Source organism: Notamacropus eugenii, chromosome 2 (genome assembly GCF_028372415.1).
Source record: "Notamacropus eugenii isolate mMacEug1 chromosome 2, mMacEug1.pri_v2, whole genome shotgun sequence".
NCBI classification, from domain to species: domain Eukaryota; kingdom Metazoa; phylum Chordata; class Mammalia; order Diprotodontia; family Macropodidae; genus Notamacropus; species Notamacropus eugenii.
Window position 1 is genome coordinate 327,608,572 of NC_092873.1, and position 23,083 is coordinate 327,631,654.

A 23,083-nucleotide genomic window follows, 5' to 3' on the forward strand; every position below is an offset into this window, starting at 1 on the left:
ACAGGAGACATTTTACTAGAGCACTCACTAATCACCCACTCCCAAAAGCAGACCAACTACTAATTTCTCAACTTGCCTTTAATGTCATGCTTCAAAAGGAGGAAGAAACATTAAGGAAAATTTCTCTTTGGGATCTCATTCTTGCCAAGGAGTAAGTGGATGCTGGAGGTGGAAGTGATGGGAACTCCAAAGGAAAGAGCGCACTTTCTCCTAAAGTTTGTGATAGAGAAGAAGATGAAACCTGGGCATATGGTCTTATGTGTACCCAAGATTTTCTGAAAGCATAGTTTAAAAGTCCAGAGAAAGATAGGTAATACTATGTGGGCTAAGATTCTACATCCCAGAAAAGATTAAGAAAAACTCAGGAATGATAGTTGGAATACACAAAGGGAAACAACTTTGAGGAGGGAAAAAAATGAGAGTTTTATGAAAAGACACTAGGGTGGTGCTTTGGATTTTTTTTTTTTAAAGACATGTGCAAAAGCTAGAAGCAAAGGGTGGTAACAGAGGATGAAAGCAAGAATATATCTTACAAAATGTTATGAGGGGTACAAAAGCTCAAAATGAGCTGTGGTTGGCAATAGAAGCCTCAAAGAAAAGTGTGAATTGGTCTTATGGCCAAAAAGAATTCCTGGAAGAGCTTAAAAAGGATTTAAAAAATCAAATACAAAAGGTTGGGGGAAAATTGGGAAAAGAAATGATGGTGATCTAAGAAAATCATAAAAAAAGTCGAAAGTCTGGTAAAGGAGACACAAAAATACTAAAGAAAATAAACCTTAAAAAAACAGAATAGGCCAATTGGTAAAAGAGGCACAAAAATCCAATGAAGAGAAGAATTCCTTAAAAAGTAGAATTGGCCAAATGGAAAAGGAAGTACAAATGTTTACTGAAGAAAATAATTCCTTAAAAATTAGAAGGAGGCAAGTAGAAGTCCATGACTCCATGAGTTATCAAGAAGAAGAAAAAAATCCAAAAAACGAAAAAATAGAAGAAAATGTGAACTGTCTCTTTGGAAAAACAAATGATCTGAAAAATAGGTCGAGGACAGATAATTTAAGAATTACTGAACAACCTGAAAGCTATGATCAAAAAAAAAGCCTAGATATAATATTTCAAGACATTCTCAAGGAAAACTACCTTGATATTCTATAATCAGAGGGTAAAATGGATATTGAAAGAATGCACTGATTCCTTCCTGAAAGACAGCCCAAAATAAAAACTCCCAGAAATATTATTAGCCAAATTCTAGTACTCCCAGGCCAAAGACAAAATATTACAAGCAACCAAAAAGAAACAATTTGAATATTGTGGAGCCACAGTCAGGATAACACAAGACTTCGCAGCTTCTACATTAAAGGATCAAAGGGCTTGGAATAGGATATACCAGAAGTCAAAGGAACTGGGATTAAAACCAAGAATCACCTACCCAGCAAAACTGAGTATAATACTTCAAAGGAATAAATGGTCATTCAATGATATAGAGAACTTTGAAGTATTCATATTGATGAAAAGACCAGAACTGTATGGAAAATTTGACTTTCCAACACAAGAATCGAGAAGCATGAAAAGGGAAACAGGAAAGAGAAATCATAAAAGACTTTCTAAAGCTGAATTGTTTACATTCCTTCATGGAAAGAAAATATAGCTCTTGAATCTTTTCTCAGTATTTGGGTAGGTGGAGGGATTGGACATACACACATAAACATAAACACACACACACACGGAGAATACAGGTTGTGTTCAATCAGAAGAGATGATATCCACACAAAAAATAAAATAAAATAAAAATTAAGGGGTGAGGGAGGAAAATACTGGGAGGAGAAAGGGAGAAATGGAATAGGGTAGGCTTTAACTCATAAAAGAGATAAAAAAAAATCTTGATCAATTGAGGAGAAAAGGGAGAAGGGAAGAAGGGAAAAGTGAAGCTACTCTCTCCACATATGGCTGAAGGAGGGAATAACATGCTCACTAAATTTAATACGAAAATCTATCTTACACTACAGGAAAGTAGGGGAGGAGGCGACAAGTGGGGTGAGGGGAATGATAGAAAGGAGGGCAAATGGGAGAAGGGAATAACTAGAAATAAACACTTTTGGGAAGGGACAAGTTCAAATGAGGGAATTAAAAAAATAATGGGGCTAGAGTAGGATAGAGGGTAATATAGTTAGTATTACACAATATGATTATTATGGAAGTTTTTTGCAAAATGACACGTATTTAGTCTATATTGAATTGCTTGCCTTCTCAGTAGGGATGGGGAGGGAGGGAGGGAGAGAAGTTGGAATTCAAAGTATTAGAAACAAATGTTGAGAATTTTTATTGCATATAATCGGGAAATAAGAAACACAGGGAATGGGGTATAGAAATTTATCTTACCCAAAAAGAAAAGAGAGAAGATGGGGATAAGGGAAGGGTGAGGTGTGATAGAAGGGAGGGTACATTGAAGGAAGGAGTAATCAGAATGCAAGGTATTAGGAATCGGGGTGGGGGGAAGGGAGTGATGGGGAGAAAAATTGGACATGTTACAAAGTGATGTAAAAGCAATTAGTATTAAAACAACTGACTGAATTAATTACTGAGAATAAATCAAAGACATCTTTAGTTTGGGGAAAAGAATTTTAGTCTAAATTTCCTAGAGGCAGGTAACCTCAGGTAAAGTTTGGCATTGATGGAAAAGTTAAGGTTTTAATGGTAAATTTGATTTTATGATTGCTATTTAATCAGGATAGAACATGTATAGAAAGGCATGTAAGCCACTTAAGACTTGCCTCAAAAGATGTTCCCTAGCCAAAGTGAAATTATAATCATATTTGAAACCTGGTTATTGGAACTTGCCATTTTAAGATGCTATGGGACTATTAACTGACTGTTCTTCTGAGTCTAACTCCAGGTATAGATAGCAAGAAGGGTGGTCTGAGCCTTCAATCCATAATGCCAGTAAGCCTGCGAGGATGTTGGTATGAACAGAAAAAGGTGATCTCATGGGAAGGGTGGGAGAGCAGCTGGTCAGCCTGGGCTGAAGTAGGATTCTCCTGACTCAATTTCCCCACTGACACCTTGCAGACGTTAAGCCTGACTGAATGCAAGCTGGCAATCTACCCCTACCTAGAGTTGACATGAAGTTGGGGAAATATTGGTTCCCTGCAATGTCCCTACTCTTAGTGGCAATTTCCTATAGTCAAAAGGTTTGTAAGCTTAATACCAGATCTATTAAATTATAGATTGTTGGTAGGGGAACATCCAAGGTTAAGTCTAAAATTAAGCTATTAGGCTTAGGACTTTAGACCAACAACAATAAGTAAGGGTCATTTAATTCTTAGTAATACTGTGAAGACAATTAGGTCAATGGTTTGTGAAGTTAGCATACACAAACATTATTTGTGTCTCAGCTGGTTAATGTTTTAAAAAAAAATTCTTTTGTGGTCTATATTGTAAACGATTTAAAAAGAAGTATCACCTGACCAAAAGTTGGAATTGTTTTATGTGATATGAACTGTTAAAAATGAAAAATAAAAAAAAAAAGACTGGGTCACGTCAAAATAATTTTTATAAGATTATTATACTTGTAGATCAGGATAATGCTACAAATATAATTTAACTAGATTTTTAGGAAAGCATCTAATAAAGTATGACACATTGTTCTTGTGGAAATGTGGGGATTATAACTGCCCAATCTGCAAGAGAAACCACTGAGGTAGAGCTGAGACAATGATACTTTATTAAAGGGTCCATGGTCCCTTCCAATGAAGGGGATCTCAGATCTTCCTCGCAATCTGTGATACCCCTGGTCCCCAGGACCTTGTATAGGGTATGATAGCCAAATATGCAAAAGAGACATGGTAAAATACAGAATCTCATTGGTTGACAGACCTGGCCTTTGAGGGCCAAAAATGATTTGTCAGCAGTGGGGTCACAGGGTCGGTGAAGCATGGGACATCTCCACTGACTAAGTGGTCACAAGATGGTCACCTGTTCATACTGACAAGTGAGAATGGCCCAGAGATACAAGAATAAGTTGAGGGACTTTTCAAAGCTTCAAGGCATCCCATCCATGATGGGTTTGGACATGGAATTTGAATAAAACAGGACAGAAACATCTTTGTCAGCATTCTTGTGGTTGTGCAAGTGAGCTTCGTAACTGGTAAACAAGAAGTGAACATTACATTAAATTCTGATGCCCATTATAAAGGCCTACTATAAGAAACTGTCATCTAATTATCCTTATATGATTTATGTAAAATATCAAATTAATTAATACTGATTGAAATGGAGGAGGGGGTCCAAATGAATCACATCTCTCAGAAAAGACAGGGATATGTAAGTAATTAAAAATAAAGTTAGATGAATCTGCAGCTGGTTGAATAGGCACACTCAAACAGTAGTCAATATTGGTCCAATCAACTAGGAAGGAGGTCTCCAGTGGAAAATCCCAAGGATCTGTTGCTGCCCTGTGCCATATAACATTTATGTTGTAACATATAACACTGTTATAATTTAGAAGAAGGCTTACATAGCATGCTCATCAAATCTGCAGAAAGCATAAAACTAGAATGATATCTAACACAATGAATGATAGACCAGGATACAGAACGGGTTAAATAAAGCACTAGGCTGAATTCATTAAGATAAAATTCAACAAAGATAAAAGTCATATACTTGAGTATAAAGTATGTGTGTGTACATGTACGTACACACACACACACACACACACACACACACACACACACACATACAGTATACTTGAGTATAAAACTTAAGAAATATAGGATGGAAAGAGCATGACTACAAATAAGACTGAAAAATAAATTGAGGAGTTTCAGCAAGTCCAACAAATCAAAAGCAATGTGGCAGTCAAAAAAGATAATGAGGCTTTAGACTATTCTAAGAGAGCAATACAGCTTTCAGAGAAAAACAAAAAGGGAGGTGACAGTGCTTCTACAAGCTACTGCAATGGTAAGGGAATTTTAAGATCCTCCCTGTTCCTTACTAGGCGCATGTGACCTGCTTTGAGCCCAGTTCACAACTTCAGTCACATAGAGCTGATGGTAGGAAGAGCTTGCCAAATGGGTGGAACAGGAAGCCAGAGCTGAGAGAAAGCAAGGCAGAGCTTAGGCAGAGTAGCTGGTGTTAAGTAAGAGCTGGAGGAATTTGGTCTAAGGCAGCTTACTGTGGGGAGGCCTGATGGAGGGAAGGCTTGGGGATGGTGGTGCTCCCTGTATTGGTAATGTGTACAAACTTTGTTGTTATCATGGTGGAATTGGCTTTCTGGTATCTGAAGAAATATCTTGGTTTCATCTTTGACAAAGAGAGTTTCTATTTTGCAAATTTACCCTGGGAATATGCATGCATATCCATAGCAACTGCTATAAGTATCACATTGGCCTTACAGCTACTTTGGTCAGATCACAGTCAGGAGGGTAACCAAGATGGTAAACAGCCTTGAGATACATGTCTTAACAGAACTGGTTAAAGAAACTAGGGATGTTTAGCATGGAGAAGAAAAAACTAAAAGGTGGAAAGTGTTCTCAGGAAAGATAGTTATGTTGAAATATTCAAGGGACTATCATTGGAAGCAAGACTGGACTTGCTCTATTGATCTCAAAAGGAAAAAACAAGGTTCAAAGGATAGAAAGTTGCTAAAAAAAAAATTTATCCTGATTATTTCACAGGAGGAAAATTTCAAAAAATTAGAGCTGAACTCTGCTATGTGGTGGCATCCTTGTCATTGGAAGTCTTCAAACAGAGGCTACATGGCCACCTTTTGGGGTGTTAGAGTAGATGGCTACTGAAATCCTTTTCAATTCTAAATTCTATTTCTGTGATTCATCATTTTTCATTCTTGCTAGTTCATTGACCCAAATCCTTACATAGTCATACATCATTTATATGACAATACATTTTATACATCAAGCACACAGTTTGTTATATGCTGCTACATAAAGCTAGCAAACATGTCTCCACTGCCCTTTGGGTAATACATAATTTTTATTCTTTGCCAAATAATATCACTGGAAAAATATTAGTATTAAAAGGAGGATATTTTGTTTCAGGAAGATCCCTGACAATCACTGAATGCAGTGATCAACTTTGCAAATGAAACTATGCCCATGGAGGAAGCTAGTGGCTCAGCAGATAGAGCTCTGGGCCCAGGTAGGAAGACTTTAGTTCAAATCCAGCCTCAGACACTAGCTGTGTGATTCTAGGTCATTTGATCTGCTTGTCTCAATTTCCTCAACTGTAAAATGGAAAGAGTAATAACACTTCAGAGGGTTATTATGAGGATCAAATGAGATAATATTTGTCAAAGTGATTAGCATAGTGCTATGTAGTGCATAGTAGTACATGTAGGTGCTACATAAATACATGTTCTCTTCCCTCCTTTCCTTTCCCTTTTCCTCCTATTCAATTCAGGACTCATTCTTCCCTTAGCAACAGTCCAAAGTATATCTGCTGACTGGCAGGCATTTCATTCATTCTTAAGATAAATGAATTAAAAACAATTATCATGCATAAAGAATTGTGTTAAGCTTACACAACAGCCCTTTATAGTTAGAAAGTATTTTAAATTAATGTTCTCATTTCAGCCTTATGACAAATTCTCAAGTTGGAAGGGCAAATAATAGCATTCCCAATTTACAGACACAAAAATTCACCAGTTCTGGCAGTTCTAACATAAGATTAGAGCTGGAAGGGACTTTAGAGAAAATGAGGTGAGGTGACTTGCCCAAGGACATATAATTAATAAGTAGCACACCAAGGATTTGAATTCAGTCAGGTCTCCATTTCCAAATGCAGCATTCTTGCTAATACACCAAGAGAAAAAGAATTCACAGCTACCAATAATACTCTTGTCACAATCCTTATTAATTCTAATTTTTATTAAAAGCTTTAAGCTGTACACACCATTTAAAAAATAGTATGCATCAAAATTAAAATTCAACATATTTAGAGACCATTTTTCAATCCCACAAATGTTGAAAGACAAAAGGAGTTCTATTTTCCCTTCCGTTTAACCTTTAACTTACTGATTCACTGATACAATTAATTATTAGACTTTACATTGATGAACCAGATTGGTCAGACCCAGAAATACCTTCTTTCTTAATGATCATATTAAAACTCATATTTAACATCCAATACTATGTACTTTAGTCATCAAGTTCTTTAATAGCTTGAAGTCTTATTTCCCAGAACATGGATTTAGTGGCTTTCGAATAGTCAACACGTTCCCCACGATGCTACCCTTAACTGTATCCAACACACTTCGGTATAAAATTTTCACCTATCTTAGAATAAAGGCAAATGACTGTCAATTCAGATCATCTAGTCAGATATTCTTAGAGAAAGATACAGGCTGTTTCACAATTGTGTCAGAAACCAACTCATAATTATATAACCCTTTAAGATTTACAAAGTGTCTTCCTCATAACCATGGCTGTACCTCAAGGCTCTGTCCTAAACTTTCTTTTCTCTACATTCTCTCCCAGTGACTTCAATAACTAATATGGATTTAATCTGTCACGTCCATCCCGATGACTCTCACACTATCCAGCAACAAGCTCTTTTCTGAGCTCCAGTTGTAAATATCTAACTATTGGACATACCCAACTGGACATCCTATAGGCATCTCATATTGAACATGTCCAAAAGAGAATTCATTTACTTTCCATCCAAAGCCACCTTGCTTCCAAATGTCTCTATTTCTGTTAAAGGTATGTCCATCCTTCCAGTTAACCAAGTTCTCCAGCTCAGAGTCATCCTTAACTCCTCTCAACATAGCCTGTCTGTTGTAAAGTCTTGTCCACTCTACCTCCAAGATACTTGACATGTTCCCTTCTCCCATTCACACAGCCACTATACTAGTTCAAGCCCTCATCATTTCTTGCCTTAGCTATTACCATATCTTCCTAATTGGTCTCTCTGCCTCAAATCTCTTCACTCTCCAGTCCATTCTTCATAAAAATCACGTGACAAGTTAGTGTTCCTAAAGCACAGCTATGAAAATATCAATTCCCCTGATTAATAATTATCTCCAATGTCTGCCTATTACCTCAAGGATCAAGTTAAAAATCCTCTCATATGTAAAGCCTTTCCTTACTACCTTCAAACACACCCAAGTCTCCCCAATACTCCAATTACCTCATGCTATCCTATCAAGCTACCACATGGCTACAGCTGAGGTAGCTGATACTAAACTTCATTTTCTGACTATTCTCCAAGTCTCCAAGTGATCCTATAAGAATTCTGACTTTTTCTTGTATGATCTTCAAATAGGAGTTGTTTCCATTCCCTACTGTGACTATGAAAGTCTACCAAGGGATGGGAGATCACACTGGTCCTCAAGCTACCTGCTTTGGCACACAAGTGCAGGGTAGACTCTGTCTCCTGTTGTCTCCAAGGGCTCTGAGAAGTACAAGGCTAAGTCTTGCCTCTTGCGCAGTGACTTCTAGGAATGGGTTCAGGCTTTGTGCTTATGGTGCAAGGACAGAATCTGGCCCTGAATACTGAAGTTCCTACTAGTTTACAACTCCCCTCTTTATACTCTTGGCTTCCCTGGTGGAATTACCTCTATCAGCTTCTACGTTTACTTGAGCATTGGCAGAACCCTATTACCACCCTCCACAAGCTTCTGTTAGTCTTTTTGTAGTTCTGATCTGAACAGATGAGATTATATCTGCTACTGGTTGTTTTTTTCTCTTTGGTCTTTTAGGCTCCCTTTTCTAATATTTTCTGGAGTTTATCTGGAAGAGCTGCCTTCTCTATTACCATTTTAATCAGAGGTATATAATTTAAAATTTAAAGCTATTTTTCATAACAGTATTAATTCAGAAATCCCAAGTAACTTTCTGTAAAAGTCAAAATTAGCAAAATTTAAAAAATAAGACATGATTAGAAAATATATTGAGTTTTTATTCCATACTTTAAAAGGGTATCTTCTATTTTTCTCTACTAGCTCATTTCTCAAATTCAAGTTTTAAAGCAGAAACTAATAAGAAAAAAATTACTTGTGGAAACATGTACATTTTAAAGGACTTTTAATGACCTTCTGCTACATCTAACACTATTGGTCACCCTTTCTCTCCTAGATACTATTTTATCTCTGGACTTTCCTGACACTGCTTTCTCTTGATTCTAACTGATTCTCCTGTTATCTAACAGTTCTTTCTCAGTGTCTGTTGCTGGTTTGTCATCCAGATAATAGTCTGTGGGTGTTCTTCCAGGTTCTGCCCTAGGCCCTCTACTGTTCTCTCAATACACTTTTTTCTTAATGACTTCATCAACTCCTGTGTGTTTATCATCTCTAAGAAGATGACTCATCACACAGCACATCTTAAAAAGTTTCAATACTACATTATCAATTGCCTATTAGACATTTCAAACTGGATATCCTGATGATATCTCAAAATTACATGTTATTGACCTTTCCAGGCCCTTTTCTTCCTGATTCACTATTTTATTCCAAATTGCTCCAAGATTTCTCTTCTCAGATCTACCACACCTACTTCTACTTCACCTCTCTCAGCTGAGGACATCTCTTACTTTACTGAGAAAACTAAAGTTATTCAACAAGAGGGTCCTCCTCTTCTTCTTTCTTCATTTTAAAATCCTTTACATCATCCTCCACTTCCTCTTCTTTCCTCCCAGTTTCTGACAATGAGGTGGCCCTTCTCACCAACCTTAACCTGTCAACATGTACCTTTGATCTCATTTTCTCCTATCTTTTCCAGAAAGCAACCTCAATTATTTCGTCTTTCTCTGTAATCTTCATCTTGTCCTTCAAACACACCCAAGTCTCCCCAATACTCCAATTACCTCAAGCTATCTTACCAAGCTACCATAAATCTCTTTTTTTCAACCAAAAACCTATGCACCCTTGTTGCTTCCATTTTCTCTCCTTCCACTGACTACTCAATCTTATATTTGGCTTATTTAATCTGGCTTACTTTTCTGTCTCCTTCATTAGAGTGTAAGCTCTTTGTTCATAGCTCTGAATTTCTTTTCAGTCTCTTTGATATTTTCCCCATCTTTGGCTATCTTTTATGTCAATCTCAACATTCTCATAACTGGGATGCTTCTACTATGAATCTCATCTCGGCAGCTGGTCCAATCCACCTGCTTTTTCCTCCCGTTTATGTTCTTTTTAATATATTTTCTATCTCCTCTATAAGCACATGAGAGACTCTGATATTTCAAGTCTAAATGAGATAGCATAATAGTGATAAGTGATAGTGATAAGCTTATAATAATAAGCTTATAAGCTTAGATAGTGATAAGCTTATAATAATTTTAATGCTCTGTATAATTTTTCCACTTTTCTTCTGTTTGTTGTTCAATTTCCATTTTCATACTTAGAGACCCTGGGGAATATGAATTTACCTGGGCTTTGGGGGGGGGGGGGGGTCTTCTTACTATAAGAAACTGATTTACATTAGTAAACCTCTGCAAATATATCAAAATGAGGTTCAATGTCATTTCTGTTGTTCACATCCCATTTTTCATCATCAAACACTAGTTAAATTGTTATGCATTAAACTGTTTGTTTCAATTTTATGTCATCTTTTTCTCATCATTTTTTTTTATACTTATGCTGAACTTTCAGGAGGGAGAAATAGAATTCTTTCTTCTCTTTCAACATTTAAACATTTCAACATTAAATTGCCTCTAAATATCTCTTCAAACTTAACGACTCCAACATTATAAATTGGTGTTGGTAGGCCAAATGCAAACAACGTAGCTGAATCAGACAAAATTCCCACCTTAATAATAAGGCTTTTTCTATAAACTAGTTCATTTGGGGGATGACACAAATACGTAAGCCATTCCAATATACCAAAGTAGTCAAATGATATGAACAGTTCTCAAAAGAAGAATTACACCCTATTAACAAATATTTTACCAAATCTCAAGTAATAGTATGAATGTGAATCAAAAAAATTTCAAGGATTCACCTTCCATACAGAAAAATCTAAAAGGATTAAAAGTTTCATATATAAAAAAATATTCAAAATAGCAATTTTTGTAGTGGCCAAGAACTGGAAAGAATGTAAATGCCCCTGAACTGGGGAATGGCTAAACAAATTGTCTTTCATAAATGTAATAAAATATTACCACCTACAAAAGAGTAACATAAAGCATTCTGAGATGAATAGGAACTTATGTGAACTAATGTTGAGAGAAACATTCAACACCAAAAAAAAACAAAAACAAAAAAAACCAAAACCCAGTAAGCACAGTGACTACATAGGAGGAAAAAAATAAAGACAAAATGGAAAGATGTGACTGATAGTTGGTTTTGCTGAACTGCCGTTTTTCTCTTTAACTCTTTGCTATAAGAGACACTTTGATAGGCAGGGGAGGATGGAGTAATATATTCAGAAATGAAGATAATATAAAGTAATTTTGATATAACAGTGATGAAAATAAGAAGTACCACTAACACATTTTTTAACAAGCAAGACCACGGATTAAACATCAACTTCAAGAGATTTCTAAGTAAGAAAGACTAACAAATATTTCAATTATTTTCTGACCTTGGTACTCTTGGATCATGCCACGTGCTCACACCGGTCTGTGTATGTAGAAAATAGACTTGACCTTGCTGTGTTGTTCTCTGCTCTATAAATCAAGAAATATCAATAATATAACACAAAAACATAAGGCAGACATTAAAAAAATATCTTTAGGTACTAATAGGCTATTAAACAAATACAAGCAGTCTCCAAATAACAAATGGTTTATGCTACAAAAAGTGATTTATAAGTCTAATGTTTAGAATTCAGAATACATTCTTCTACATAAAAATAAAGTTATAAATGCGCTTAAATTTCCAAGTTCACCCTCAAAAAGCCTACAAAAGACATAAATACAGCACTTTTGCAATGAATATTTGTAAAATACTATTAATCAAACACTATTAATTTTGCAATGAATATTTACAAAATATCATTGATTAAATAATATTATTAATTAAAGGAAACAAAAAAAAAATCCCTAAAATTTACTAAGAAAATACTTTTGCTTGATTACTAACGCTGTAAGAGACCAATAAGAAAAGTATTGGGGCTCTTTAAACGTTTTTAGAGACTCACAGTATTGATGTTTAAGTTTACATTTTACTAAGAAACTCAAGTCTTCCCTTTTACTTAAGAAAGGTGTATTACTATCAGTACTTGGGAATGACTAGGGTTGGTTTGGGCTCACAGAATGCAGGAAGAACAGGATGAGAGGAAGATTTTACTGAGGTAACTGGACAAGAATTAGAAGAGAGAGGAGAACCAAAACGAATATTTGCATATATGTGGAAAAGTCCCTCAAGGCAGAACTTTTGAAAGCTAAAGGAAAGAAAGGCAAAATAAGGCAACATGGCCTGGACACGAGGTGGTGGTTGTTGTGTTTGTCCTTTGTTGATAAAGGGACCATGCCATCAGAGAATGATGATATGACTTGTTCTTGACTTTGAGTGAGGGAGGGCTGTGCAGGTCACCAGCCTCACTTCTCCTCCACAGCCATCTGAATCCATTGACCTGATATTCCTCATCCTTAGGGGAAAGGAGGGAAGCAAGACAGTAGGTAGGACAGCTTTTCTTATTAACCACCAGATGGCATCCCTCACCTAGTACAATTTGCTTGAATTCTACAGAAGAATATGAAATGTGTACCCTTTCAAGTGGGTAAGAATGAAGGCGGCCAGCTTATGCTAAAAGATATGTAGACTAAGTGTTCAGAGGCTGGATCTTTATCACTTGAAGGGTAACTGTACTTAATGACTAGAAAACAAATTACATTTCTGAAAGAATTGTGTCTGGTTAATGTACATGATTTGAAATCATCCTTAGAGAAAAAAATAGCATAAGTAGTCCAAAATTACACAAAAATAACCCATTTATATTTGGTTTTAGAGAGGAAAAGTGTTTTTATAATTCTGAATATGAATGTCTATGATGTTCTACAGCCCTGGACTTAAGAGATGGACATAAGATCAGGAAAATGTGGGCTCAAATCCAGATTCAGATACACACTAACTGTGTCATCCTGGGTATGTCACTTAAAGCACCTATCTGTAGAATCAATGGTGTACTTTAAGGATACCAAGATCCTTTCCAGCTCTTTATCTATGATCCTATATTATTGCTGCTTGTCCTTCATTCTCGAAGAGGACCAAAACATCAGGAAGCTGATTGCATGACTTGCAAGTGAATTGGATTTAAGTGAGGGAGGGGTGTGCAAAGTCACCAGTCTCACCTTCTCCTCTGGAGCCATCTGGGTCCAGCAGCAAAATATAGATCAGGACACCTAGATATGGATCCCTATGATCCTATGAACATGTTATACAAGGCCTTTCCTGATTCTTACAGTATTGAAAAAAAACAAAAAATATAACACTAAAAAAAATGCATACAGCTGACTTTAGGCCCAAGAAGACTGGGTTCAAGATCCACTTCTAATACACAGAGGCTGTATGATTATGGAAATGTCACTTAACCTCTCACTGAGAGCTCTAGGCAATCCCATAAAACTTCAAGTTTCAGAGAAGATGCCAACCTGCACCTCCTTATTAGGGAATTCTCTATACCAGTGAAATAATAGGTCTAGTCCCTAGGATGACTTGCCCATCTGGTGCTTCATACATATTTGCTGAATATTTAAAGAAAATAAACTAATTGTAGTTTCTTCATTTTATTCCCTTCCTTACTCTCCATTCACCTCTGTGTGTTATTCAGGACAAATCTAACTAGAGTTTACTGTTTTATACCACAGGTAGTCAGGTTAAGTACTAGTTTATATTTTTCTGGAGGAAGAAGGTTAATACCTTCTCCTTAAAACATGTTTTCTGAATCTAAATCTATATTTTTAACCCCACTGTGGAAGATATCTCCATATTGCTGTATTTCTCATTCACAAAAGTAACATATATAATATACATAATACTAAGTTTCCTAATTAAGACACACAGTTGCTAAGATTAATGTTTGTAATATGGGCAATAATAATATTTACCATGGTATCTATTATTTTACCATAGGTAAAGTATTTTTTAAGGAAATTTTGTGAGATTAATAGGAAAAACACTTTATTTTAAACACAAACTTACTGCTAAAAAAATTTGTTTCAGTTATGACTTAACCTAAAATCAAATTAGAAGAGTTTTAAGTATTAAGATAAATTATGAATCATATTAAACAGTTGTTGTCCTTCGTCTTCAAAGAGGACCAAAATGACATCACCATGATAAAGTGAAATTTCAGTGTGTCCGACTGTGGCTGATCAGACCAATAAGACCTCGAAATGCTCTACTACAGTTAGTACATGTGAATATTTGGGGTGGATATCCCAAATTTGTGCATCCTACGTTTCCTTTGTGCTATCTCAATTCTGCTTTGCTCAAAGAGCACAGCACCCTTTCTGATGTGGGCACACAATGCTGAGCGGTCTAGTGCCAGTGTGTCCCAAGTTGCATGAGTCATTAAATATTGATATATCATATATTATATAAAATATAATTATATATAAATATTAAATATTGCAATTTAAATATTTAATAAATATTAAAAACTAAACTTCAAAGTGTGAAGGAAAAAGGGAGAAAATATGGGCATTAAAAATTGAGGAAAGCAAAAATATCCCTGAACATAAAAAAAAATTTCATCTTAAAACCCACCAAATCTGAAAAAGTTTGTTTCTTAAGGAGTCAAAAAGAAAAAATGGAGAAGATAAATTCTATGCTAAATTGCCTGGAAATTTTCTAGCTTCAAAAAAAAAAAAGATAAAGTTATATGGAAAAAACTGATCATAACTTTAACCAAATAACTCAGAACATTTTATATAATAGTTTAGTATTCACAATTTTCTGGTCAAAGAAATCAGCAGGTACTATTACAATTAACTCATTTACAACAAAAAAATTCATAAGTTAGGCATTATGGATTATAACATAACAAAAATTAATTGTCAAAGTTAACCCATCTTTTTCCAGACCAAAATATTAAAAAGTATTTGAGTATTTGTCTTACATTAACAATAATAGATTAAACAATTTTTAATAAACAAATTTGATTACTGATAAATTGGTTCTTGCTACAAGGTCTTCTGATAATGTTAACAAATTGTTACAAAATACTAAAATTTCAACATCAGGATTAAAGAAACAGTACTTCCCCAAGATACTTTAAACTTTGGAAAACATGCTTGGAATTTAAAAAGACAATGAATGACTATTAGCTAGTAGATACTTTAATTAGAAATGGCCACAAGAAAGTACTCTTAAAATTATATATTTCAGAAAAAGTTAAATATAAAAGCAACTGAAATTGCTTCAATAATCATGATCATAATTTTCAATTACAGTGTATTATAATAACAGCATTTCTCTCTGATATTCTATAAAGTAAAAATTTTTATTAAAAATTGAGGAGAAAAGGGAATATCTTTCAAAAAATATTACATAAGTAACCTTAATTGCTTATTTCAACAAGTGGCTGCAATCCAGCAGTTTTTCCAGATGAAAAAGATGACAGACTACTTGTTATTATCAAAATAATGAAGTGACAGTTTAACAAGTAGTGAAAAATATCAGAAAAAATAAAATGGAAAAAAAATTTTCCTATTTGTGTGAAAATATTCTTTTAGGCCAATATAAGTACACTAAAGCTGTTATCTAGTCCTTTTCCTATATAAAACTTAAAATTAGGTGATATCACAATTATCTGAATTTTTAAGCAAAAATACTTCCACTCTGATTAATGACCTTCTAAAAATTACTACCCCATATATACCTCCCTTTGTTCTTTCTGACCCTCCCACCCCTCAAAGCTGCCAAAGTTCCTACCATAGCCTTCAGGTAGGTCAGGAGGCGTATGTAAATGTGTCCTGCTCATGTAATTTCTGTGTCTTTGTGATCTGACTTTCCTCTCTGCCAGTCTAGGATCGGATAACTGTCCACATGTTGCACCATTTGTTCCAGTAACTGGAGTGTTCTCATCCACAAAGCAGCTAAGAGGCCTGCCAGGACTGGAATATTCACATGCTGGCCTGTTAAAAAATAATGAGGAAGAAAAGTTACTTGTCTTAGGTATCAAAAAAAAAACCAGAAGATAAAGAAATTCCTATAAGAATCTTTAGCTAAGATTTTACTGTAGTAACAACTAGACACTATTTAGAATATGAGTGATGATTTGGAAAAATAACTGATACCAATTATAATGATTAATATTCTTTTTTTTTTTTAATTAAACTTGAAACCTGAAGACAGCAAATACATGTAAAAGAGGATGGCTAAAACAGATATGGATCTCTATAGATAAATATCTCCATCTACACACACACACCAGATATGGATCACACACACACACACACACACACACACACACACACACACACACGACCAAAAACATTCACCAATAAAGCGGACAAATGATATGAGCATTGTCCTAAAGAATAGCAAACTATTAACAACCAAGAACATTCATGTTCCAAATTACTCATAATTTCAGAAATGAAAATCAAAGCAAACCTGAGATTTTACTTCATACCCAGAAAATTCGCAAAAAGGACAAAAGAAGAGAGTAGTCAATGTTGTAGGGCTTGAGAGAAGATAGACACAGAACATTGTTGGTGGACCTGAGTATAAGGAATTTGGAATTTTACAAATAAAGTTACCGAAATTACACTTCTATGATTACACTTCTGTGAAGCTCAGAAGTCCCTATCTACACCAAAATATTTGTAACAATACTTTTCTGTGGTCACAAAGAACTGCAAACCAAGCAGATGGTTATCATTTGAGGAATGGATATACAAATTATGGTATATAAGTGTAATGGAATATTACTGTGCCATAATAAATGACAAATGTTAATGAACACAGAAAAGCACAAAAAGATTTACATGATCTGATGGTGAGCATACAAAGCCAAGAAAACAACATATACAATGACAATAACAATGAAAATGGAAAGAAAAAACAAAAGTGAATGTTGTAAAACTATAACAAGTATGTCTCAAAAGAAGAAATATAAGGCACTTTCTCCTTTGCAAAGGTGAGATTCACAGGTGTGGTATATCATATGTATTTTCATACTTTTTCTACGTATTAATCTTTTTTTCTGGGGGGTTTTAAATCTTTTCAGTTGTTAGTTTTTTTCCTTTAAAAATATTATTTGTTGTATGGGATGGTTCTCTGGGGAAAATGTGAAGAGAAATACTGGGGGAAATTTTGATAATATAAAAAGTCACAACATATGAATAAAAATTTATTTTAATAGAAGAAAATAGGCCATGTTTTTGGTATTAAATAGAAGACAGCAACAAACAATTTTGATCTTCAAATACTACAGATAACAAGTTTTTAAAAAATCAATCAGGCTTTTTCCTTCCATTCTATTTTGCAACTTTCCTGACAACAATTTTTCTCAGTTACTATGTAATACTGTCAAATATTATAAAAGAATCTCCTAAGAAAGGAAGTTTAATGAGTTGACACATTAAATGTAAAAGCTGATTGGGTGGAGAGGAAACAAGCCTTAGAGACTAGCACATATTTCCAAAATATTTAATTACCTAGTTGGTCGTTCCCACTGAGTAGTTCGTGTAATATGATTTAAATACTGTATCCTTCCAGAGGCAGTTCTCCGTTCCTCCCAGCTAAAATTCACAAAATAATAGATAAGACAATATTTCCAAGAAATACCAAAACTTTTCTAGTACAGCTGCAAAATCAGGAAGATATCTACTATTAAGAATTTGGTAAGCTAAATTCTGAGTCTAATACTTCAATGCTTTGGATAAGATGAGATTTGTGACTTCACTGAGGTAAGGAAACTCCCTTGGCAGTTTACAATCTTAGAGAGTTTTCCAAAGCAGTGAAACTGTCCACGGTCACAAAGTCAGTATGTATCAAAGGCAGCATTTGAACTAGGTCTTTATGACTAAGAACGACTCTATTCCATGTGCTCTCACTTACCTCAATTCTTAATAGCTATAAAATAGTCAGTATTTGTATCCTTGGTGTTTTTAACACTAATTAAACTTGTCATACAAATCAATTTTTTGAAAAAATAAGTATCAAAACCCCACCACCAAACGAGTGGCAAATAGCTCATGAATACCTTCCTCTCCATTTTTAGTTATGATTCATTTGAGGCAGAAAGAGACAAATGTTAAGGGAAAAAATTCCAGTATCAACACTCCCTACCACAGAGCAGAGGTTTGGAACTTGAAAAAGAAAGAATTCCACTAAGATCCATTGGTAGAGCTTCACTTTCCATCTGTAAAGTAAATGAATGGGGGGGGGGGGGGGGAGGGGGCGGAGCCAAGATGGCAGAGTAGAAAGACACACATACGCTAGCTCCGAACCCACAGCCCATAAAATATTTGTAAAAAAGGACTCCCAACAAATTCTGGAGCATCAGAAGCCACAGAACAACGGGGCAGACAAGATTTCTGTTCCAGAAAGCCTTGAAAACAGACACCAAAGGTTGTCGCGCTGCAGACCTGGAGCCGAGCCCAGCCCTGCCTTGGCCACGCGGCACCGAGAGGAGCGGATCCGAGCAGGCTCCAGGGATGGAATCTCCAGCGGCCACGCGGGTCCCTCCACCCACGGGCCCCAAAGGTTGGTGAGAGGGTCTTCTCAGCTTGCCGAAAGGGGAGTGGGGTGCCCCCATAACTCAGGCCCCCTCGGGAGGCAGCAGCGGAGGTGGCAGCAGACAGGAGCTCCCCAAGCAGGCAGGAGCTCAGATCCATTGTTGAAGGTCTCCACATAAACCCCCTGAGGGAACTAAGCCCCGGGAGGCAGCCCTGCCCTGACCTGAGCATCTGAACTTAATCTCACACTGAATAGCAGCCCTGCCCCTGCCAAAAGCCCTGAGGCTGGGAAGCAGCATTTGAATCTCAGACCCCAAGCTCTGGCTGGGTGGATCTGGAGGCCAAGTGGGTGTGAAGAGAATATTCAGAAGTTAAGTCACTGGCTGGGAAAATGCCCAGAAAAGGGAAAAAAAATAAGACTATAGAAGGTTACTTTCTTGGGGAACAGGTATTTCCTCCCTTCCTTTCTGATGAGGAAGAACAATGCTTACCATCAGGGAAAGACACAGAAGTCAAGGCTTCTGTATCCCAGCCCACCCAATGGGCTCAGGCCATGGAAGAGCTCAAAAAGGATTTTGAAAATCAAGTTAGAGAGGTGGAGGAAAAACTGGGAAGAGAAATGAGAGACATGCAAGTAAAGCATGAAAAGCAAGTAAACACCCTGCTAAAGGAGACCCAAAAAAATGCTGAAGAAAATAACACCTTGAAAAATAGGCTAACTCAACTGGCAAAAGAGGTTCAAAAGTAAATGCATGGGTTGGCTAGATGATCTGTGAGGTCTCTTTCAGTTTAACATTCTATAAGTCTATTAAGCTATGTCCGTCCTTCTGTGGCTGTAGTTACAATGGATTTATGCTATTCTCTCTCAGTGAAGACTGCGTATTTTAACCTTTGACCTGCCTTCTTACAAAGATACTATAACTAAATCTAAATAAAAGTTTAGCAGGTATAGTGAAGAAAAAGTAAATAATATGAAGAGTGCTAGTAACAGCACATATATACAAAGAATCTATAACAATAACTAATCTACATGCAAAATTAGAATTGCTAAAGGCCACGTGAAGATGATCAGCTTAGCAACTTAGCTGATCAAAACATCAATTTTACAAAACATGAAAGTAATGTACAAGTCTCTACATCAAACAGTAATCTCCAATTTTTCACTACTTTCAATGAACATTTTTGTCTTACCTTACAATAAAACTATTTTAAAAATGTTTTTGCTCTAACAACAGATTTTGCTTACCCCTAAACAAGATTTTACAGTGCCAAAATCTATTAATTGCAAACCTAAATGTATGCCCAATATACTATTTTATAATATTATATTATAATATGTAATATTATGTATTAAAGTTATGACATTGGGATTACCAAAGAAAAAGGAAACCTGAGTTGAAATTGAATCAAATAACTTATTGAAAATCATTCATGATTTAAATTTCATTATTTTAAAGACAAATTTAACTTACATACATGTTACATACTCCTCTTGGTGCTTTCAAAAATGTGAGCTTACCCATCTGGCAAATCATTATCAAATAAACGACTGCAGTCCACAACTTGTCCTCCTGTACCTATTCGGTCTCTGGATTGGAGGCTTACTATTAAAAAAGCAGTAGACAATTATTAATAGGTTGACAAAACTACAGCATAACAGCATTTGAAAAGGAATAGCATACTCTACAGTTTTTAATACTTTAACAGCTTTTAAACTTCAGTTGTATACATTTTTTAAAAGTGTCTTTTCACAAAGCTCCATAAATTAAAACTCTACTTCTGAAATCTTCCCTCTTTCAGACATGACTGTAGTGAAAAAGTCAGATTTGACTGAAGTTTATCATAATGTCACTATGTGATGGCAAACTGCAAGTAAATTAAAAGTGAACTCAAACGGAAGTTGTCTGATACCAATGGGATATTATAATATAAAACATAACTTGGTGAAAAAAATCTAACATATAAAAGGTAATATACAAAAAAATAAAGTTAGCCTCCATATCTGGAATAATCTAAACTGAATTTCTAATTTCCTTTATTGTGTTACAATTTTTAAATACTGGCTTCTAAATTATAATACTCTGTACTCAACTTCAACTTAAGGTAAAAGGCATTAGTGTTTTGGTTACTTAATTAGACACCCAGATATCTCATTTCCCACTGGACTGAACTTCTTGACTCCGCCCCAAGTAAACTTATGACTGAGAAATCTCACCATCTTGCAAGATCTAAGAACACCTCATCAGTCCTTCCTAAGGCCTCTCTGGTAAAGCCATAAATTCTTCCATTTAAAGACTGGAAAAGAACTGAAATCTCATTTCTCATCCTGCTGAACTCATTTTGGACTTCTCTAACCATCTCCACCAAACCTTCCCTCTTCTCCTTTTTCAGCTTTCTTTTCTATGCAGTCTTCTCCCATTAGACTATAACGTCCTTGAGGGCAAGGACTGTTGTATTTGTATCCCCAGTACTTAGTACCGGGCCTAACAGGTAGAAGATGCTTAATACACACACACACACATACACACACACACACACACACACCACACACACACTCTCTTTCTTTCTCTCTCTCTCTCTCTCTTTCTCTCTCTCTCTCTTATTGACATTGTACTTTTTAAGTTTTTACAACAAAGAAAGCCAAACTGAAATGATGACTTTCTAATTAGCAGTAGGCTTAAATATCTTGGTCCAAAACTAAAAAGACTCAGTACACTATACTACAAAACCTTAAAGAATTTATGTCAGTATACAATTACGGAAGAACCAATTTTTAAAAAGTAGCTACTATGTAATTCAGGATTTATATAGATCTGAAGGAATAATAAGTAATCCTAAGCATTACAACCTCAGATCTTTTGTCATAGTGATTCCCTTATACACTCTAAATTCATAAATTTTTTTAAACTACAAAATATTACATTCTTGAAATGGTATTTACTAAGTTAGATGTTTATTTGTTCTTACTGAAATTCCTCATTCTAATTGTTGAAAAATAAATTCTTAAAAGATTTCTGATTAAAATGGATACATTAAGAGATAGAAGAGTCTAGTTCTCATATGTGTGATCTAGCAAAAATCCTAAAAAGAATACCAGAATTAATAATGAACAAAAATAGAAAAAAAACTGCAAGCAAAAACCTACAGTAGTGCCTCCACATAGCCAAGGACTGTACAAAAAAAAACCACAAGAAGTTTCTGAGTACTGGGAAATGGATTTTTCCACAAAATCTAAAGCCAGCACAAGTAAACAAGCCCAAAGACTGCAGATGCAGATCAAGGCCATATGAAGTCTATAGAGTTCTATATCTGGGGCAAAAAAAAAAGAAGCTGTAGGGGGATAAAACTCTACACTTAGAGCAAAAAAAACCCCAAGTGCATTGAAAGTTTGCCACACTGACCAGAGATACTCCAAAGGCTCAGAATTTGGAATGGGCCTCAGAATTAGGATCAGAGTAAGTGGACAACAGTGTTTTAAACATAGATAACCCAGGGAAATCTGAAACCTCTGAGATTATATGAACACTAAGGAAAGCAGAAAGTAGCATCAAGAATGCAGAAAATTGAGGTAAGGCTCAAATAAGGTCAACCCTATTAAGGTTAGAAAGTAAAGAAAGTGATAATGCATCTGTATAAAATACAGAAAATATCGATTTAAAATTATTTTTTCAAAAAGAAAGAATATAGCTACCTGGAACAACTGACCTAGAAAATAGTTCAAGGAGAAATAATGTAAGAGTCCTCAGACTCCCTGAAAACCATGACCAAGCAAAAAGACTGGATACCATATTTCAAGATATCACAAATTAAAACTGCCCAAATCTATGAGAACTAAAGAGGAAAGTCAAATTAGAAAGACTCCACTGGTCACCTCTTGAAAGAAACATCACAACAAAAATTCCCAAGAATATCTTGACCAAATTCCAGAGCTCCCAAGTCAGAGAAAAAAAATACTTCAAACAGCCAGAAATAAGTATAAGTATTTTTTGGTTTCATTTATAGATTTATAAATGTCAAGACTGATTTCATTCAGTTCCTCTAAATATACACTTGTTGATCACTGGATCAACACATTAAGAGTACCACTGGTCAAATTAAAGTTTATTACAGATTGCCTGAAAACTATGATTCTTAGCACCCTATCCCCCTTTCCTGCCATTCTGTAGAAGCAGAAAGGGACCACAAGACTGAAGGCAATTTTGTATTTTTCTTTATTTCATCCCTAGTGATAAGTCTGTCCACTATTTAGCTAAGTTGGTCTCAAAAAACAGACTCCAACTTGTTGATAGGGCCATACTCAAAACCTTCCCAACAGAGAAAAACCTAGCAGAGTTTATACTCCACTAGAACAGTGTTTAAGAACCCAGGATCACTTCCACATCACCATGAGGCATTCAAGAAGGACTCTGTGGAGGAGCTATTCGGTCATTATCCTCATTTTAATAAAAAATTTAGAATTTTGTCAAAAATTGAATTCAAGTCTATTCAGTTTTTGACAAAATTA

General features: G+C 35.4%; 1 protein-coding gene across 2 annotated transcripts in view; it reads right to left on the minus strand.

The window, feature by feature from the left end:
- The window catches only part of SMURF2 (SMAD specific E3 ubiquitin protein ligase 2), a 150,377-nt gene that overhangs the window by 38,884 nt on the left and 88,410 nt on the right, over positions 1 to 23,083 (minus strand). For both annotated transcript variants that reach the window (XM_072645431.1, XM_072645430.1), the window contains 4 exons: positions 20,099 to 20,183; positions 17,557 to 17,640; positions 15,827 to 16,029; positions 11,532 to 11,616 (listed from right to left, as the gene is read on the minus strand). In XM_072645431.1, the coding sequence (XP_072501532.1) occupies positions 11,532 to 11,616; positions 15,827 to 16,029; positions 17,557 to 17,640; positions 20,099 to 20,183 (457 nt within the window). The remainder of the gene's footprint in view (positions 1 to 11,531; positions 11,617 to 15,826; positions 16,030 to 17,556; positions 17,641 to 20,098; positions 20,184 to 23,083) is intronic.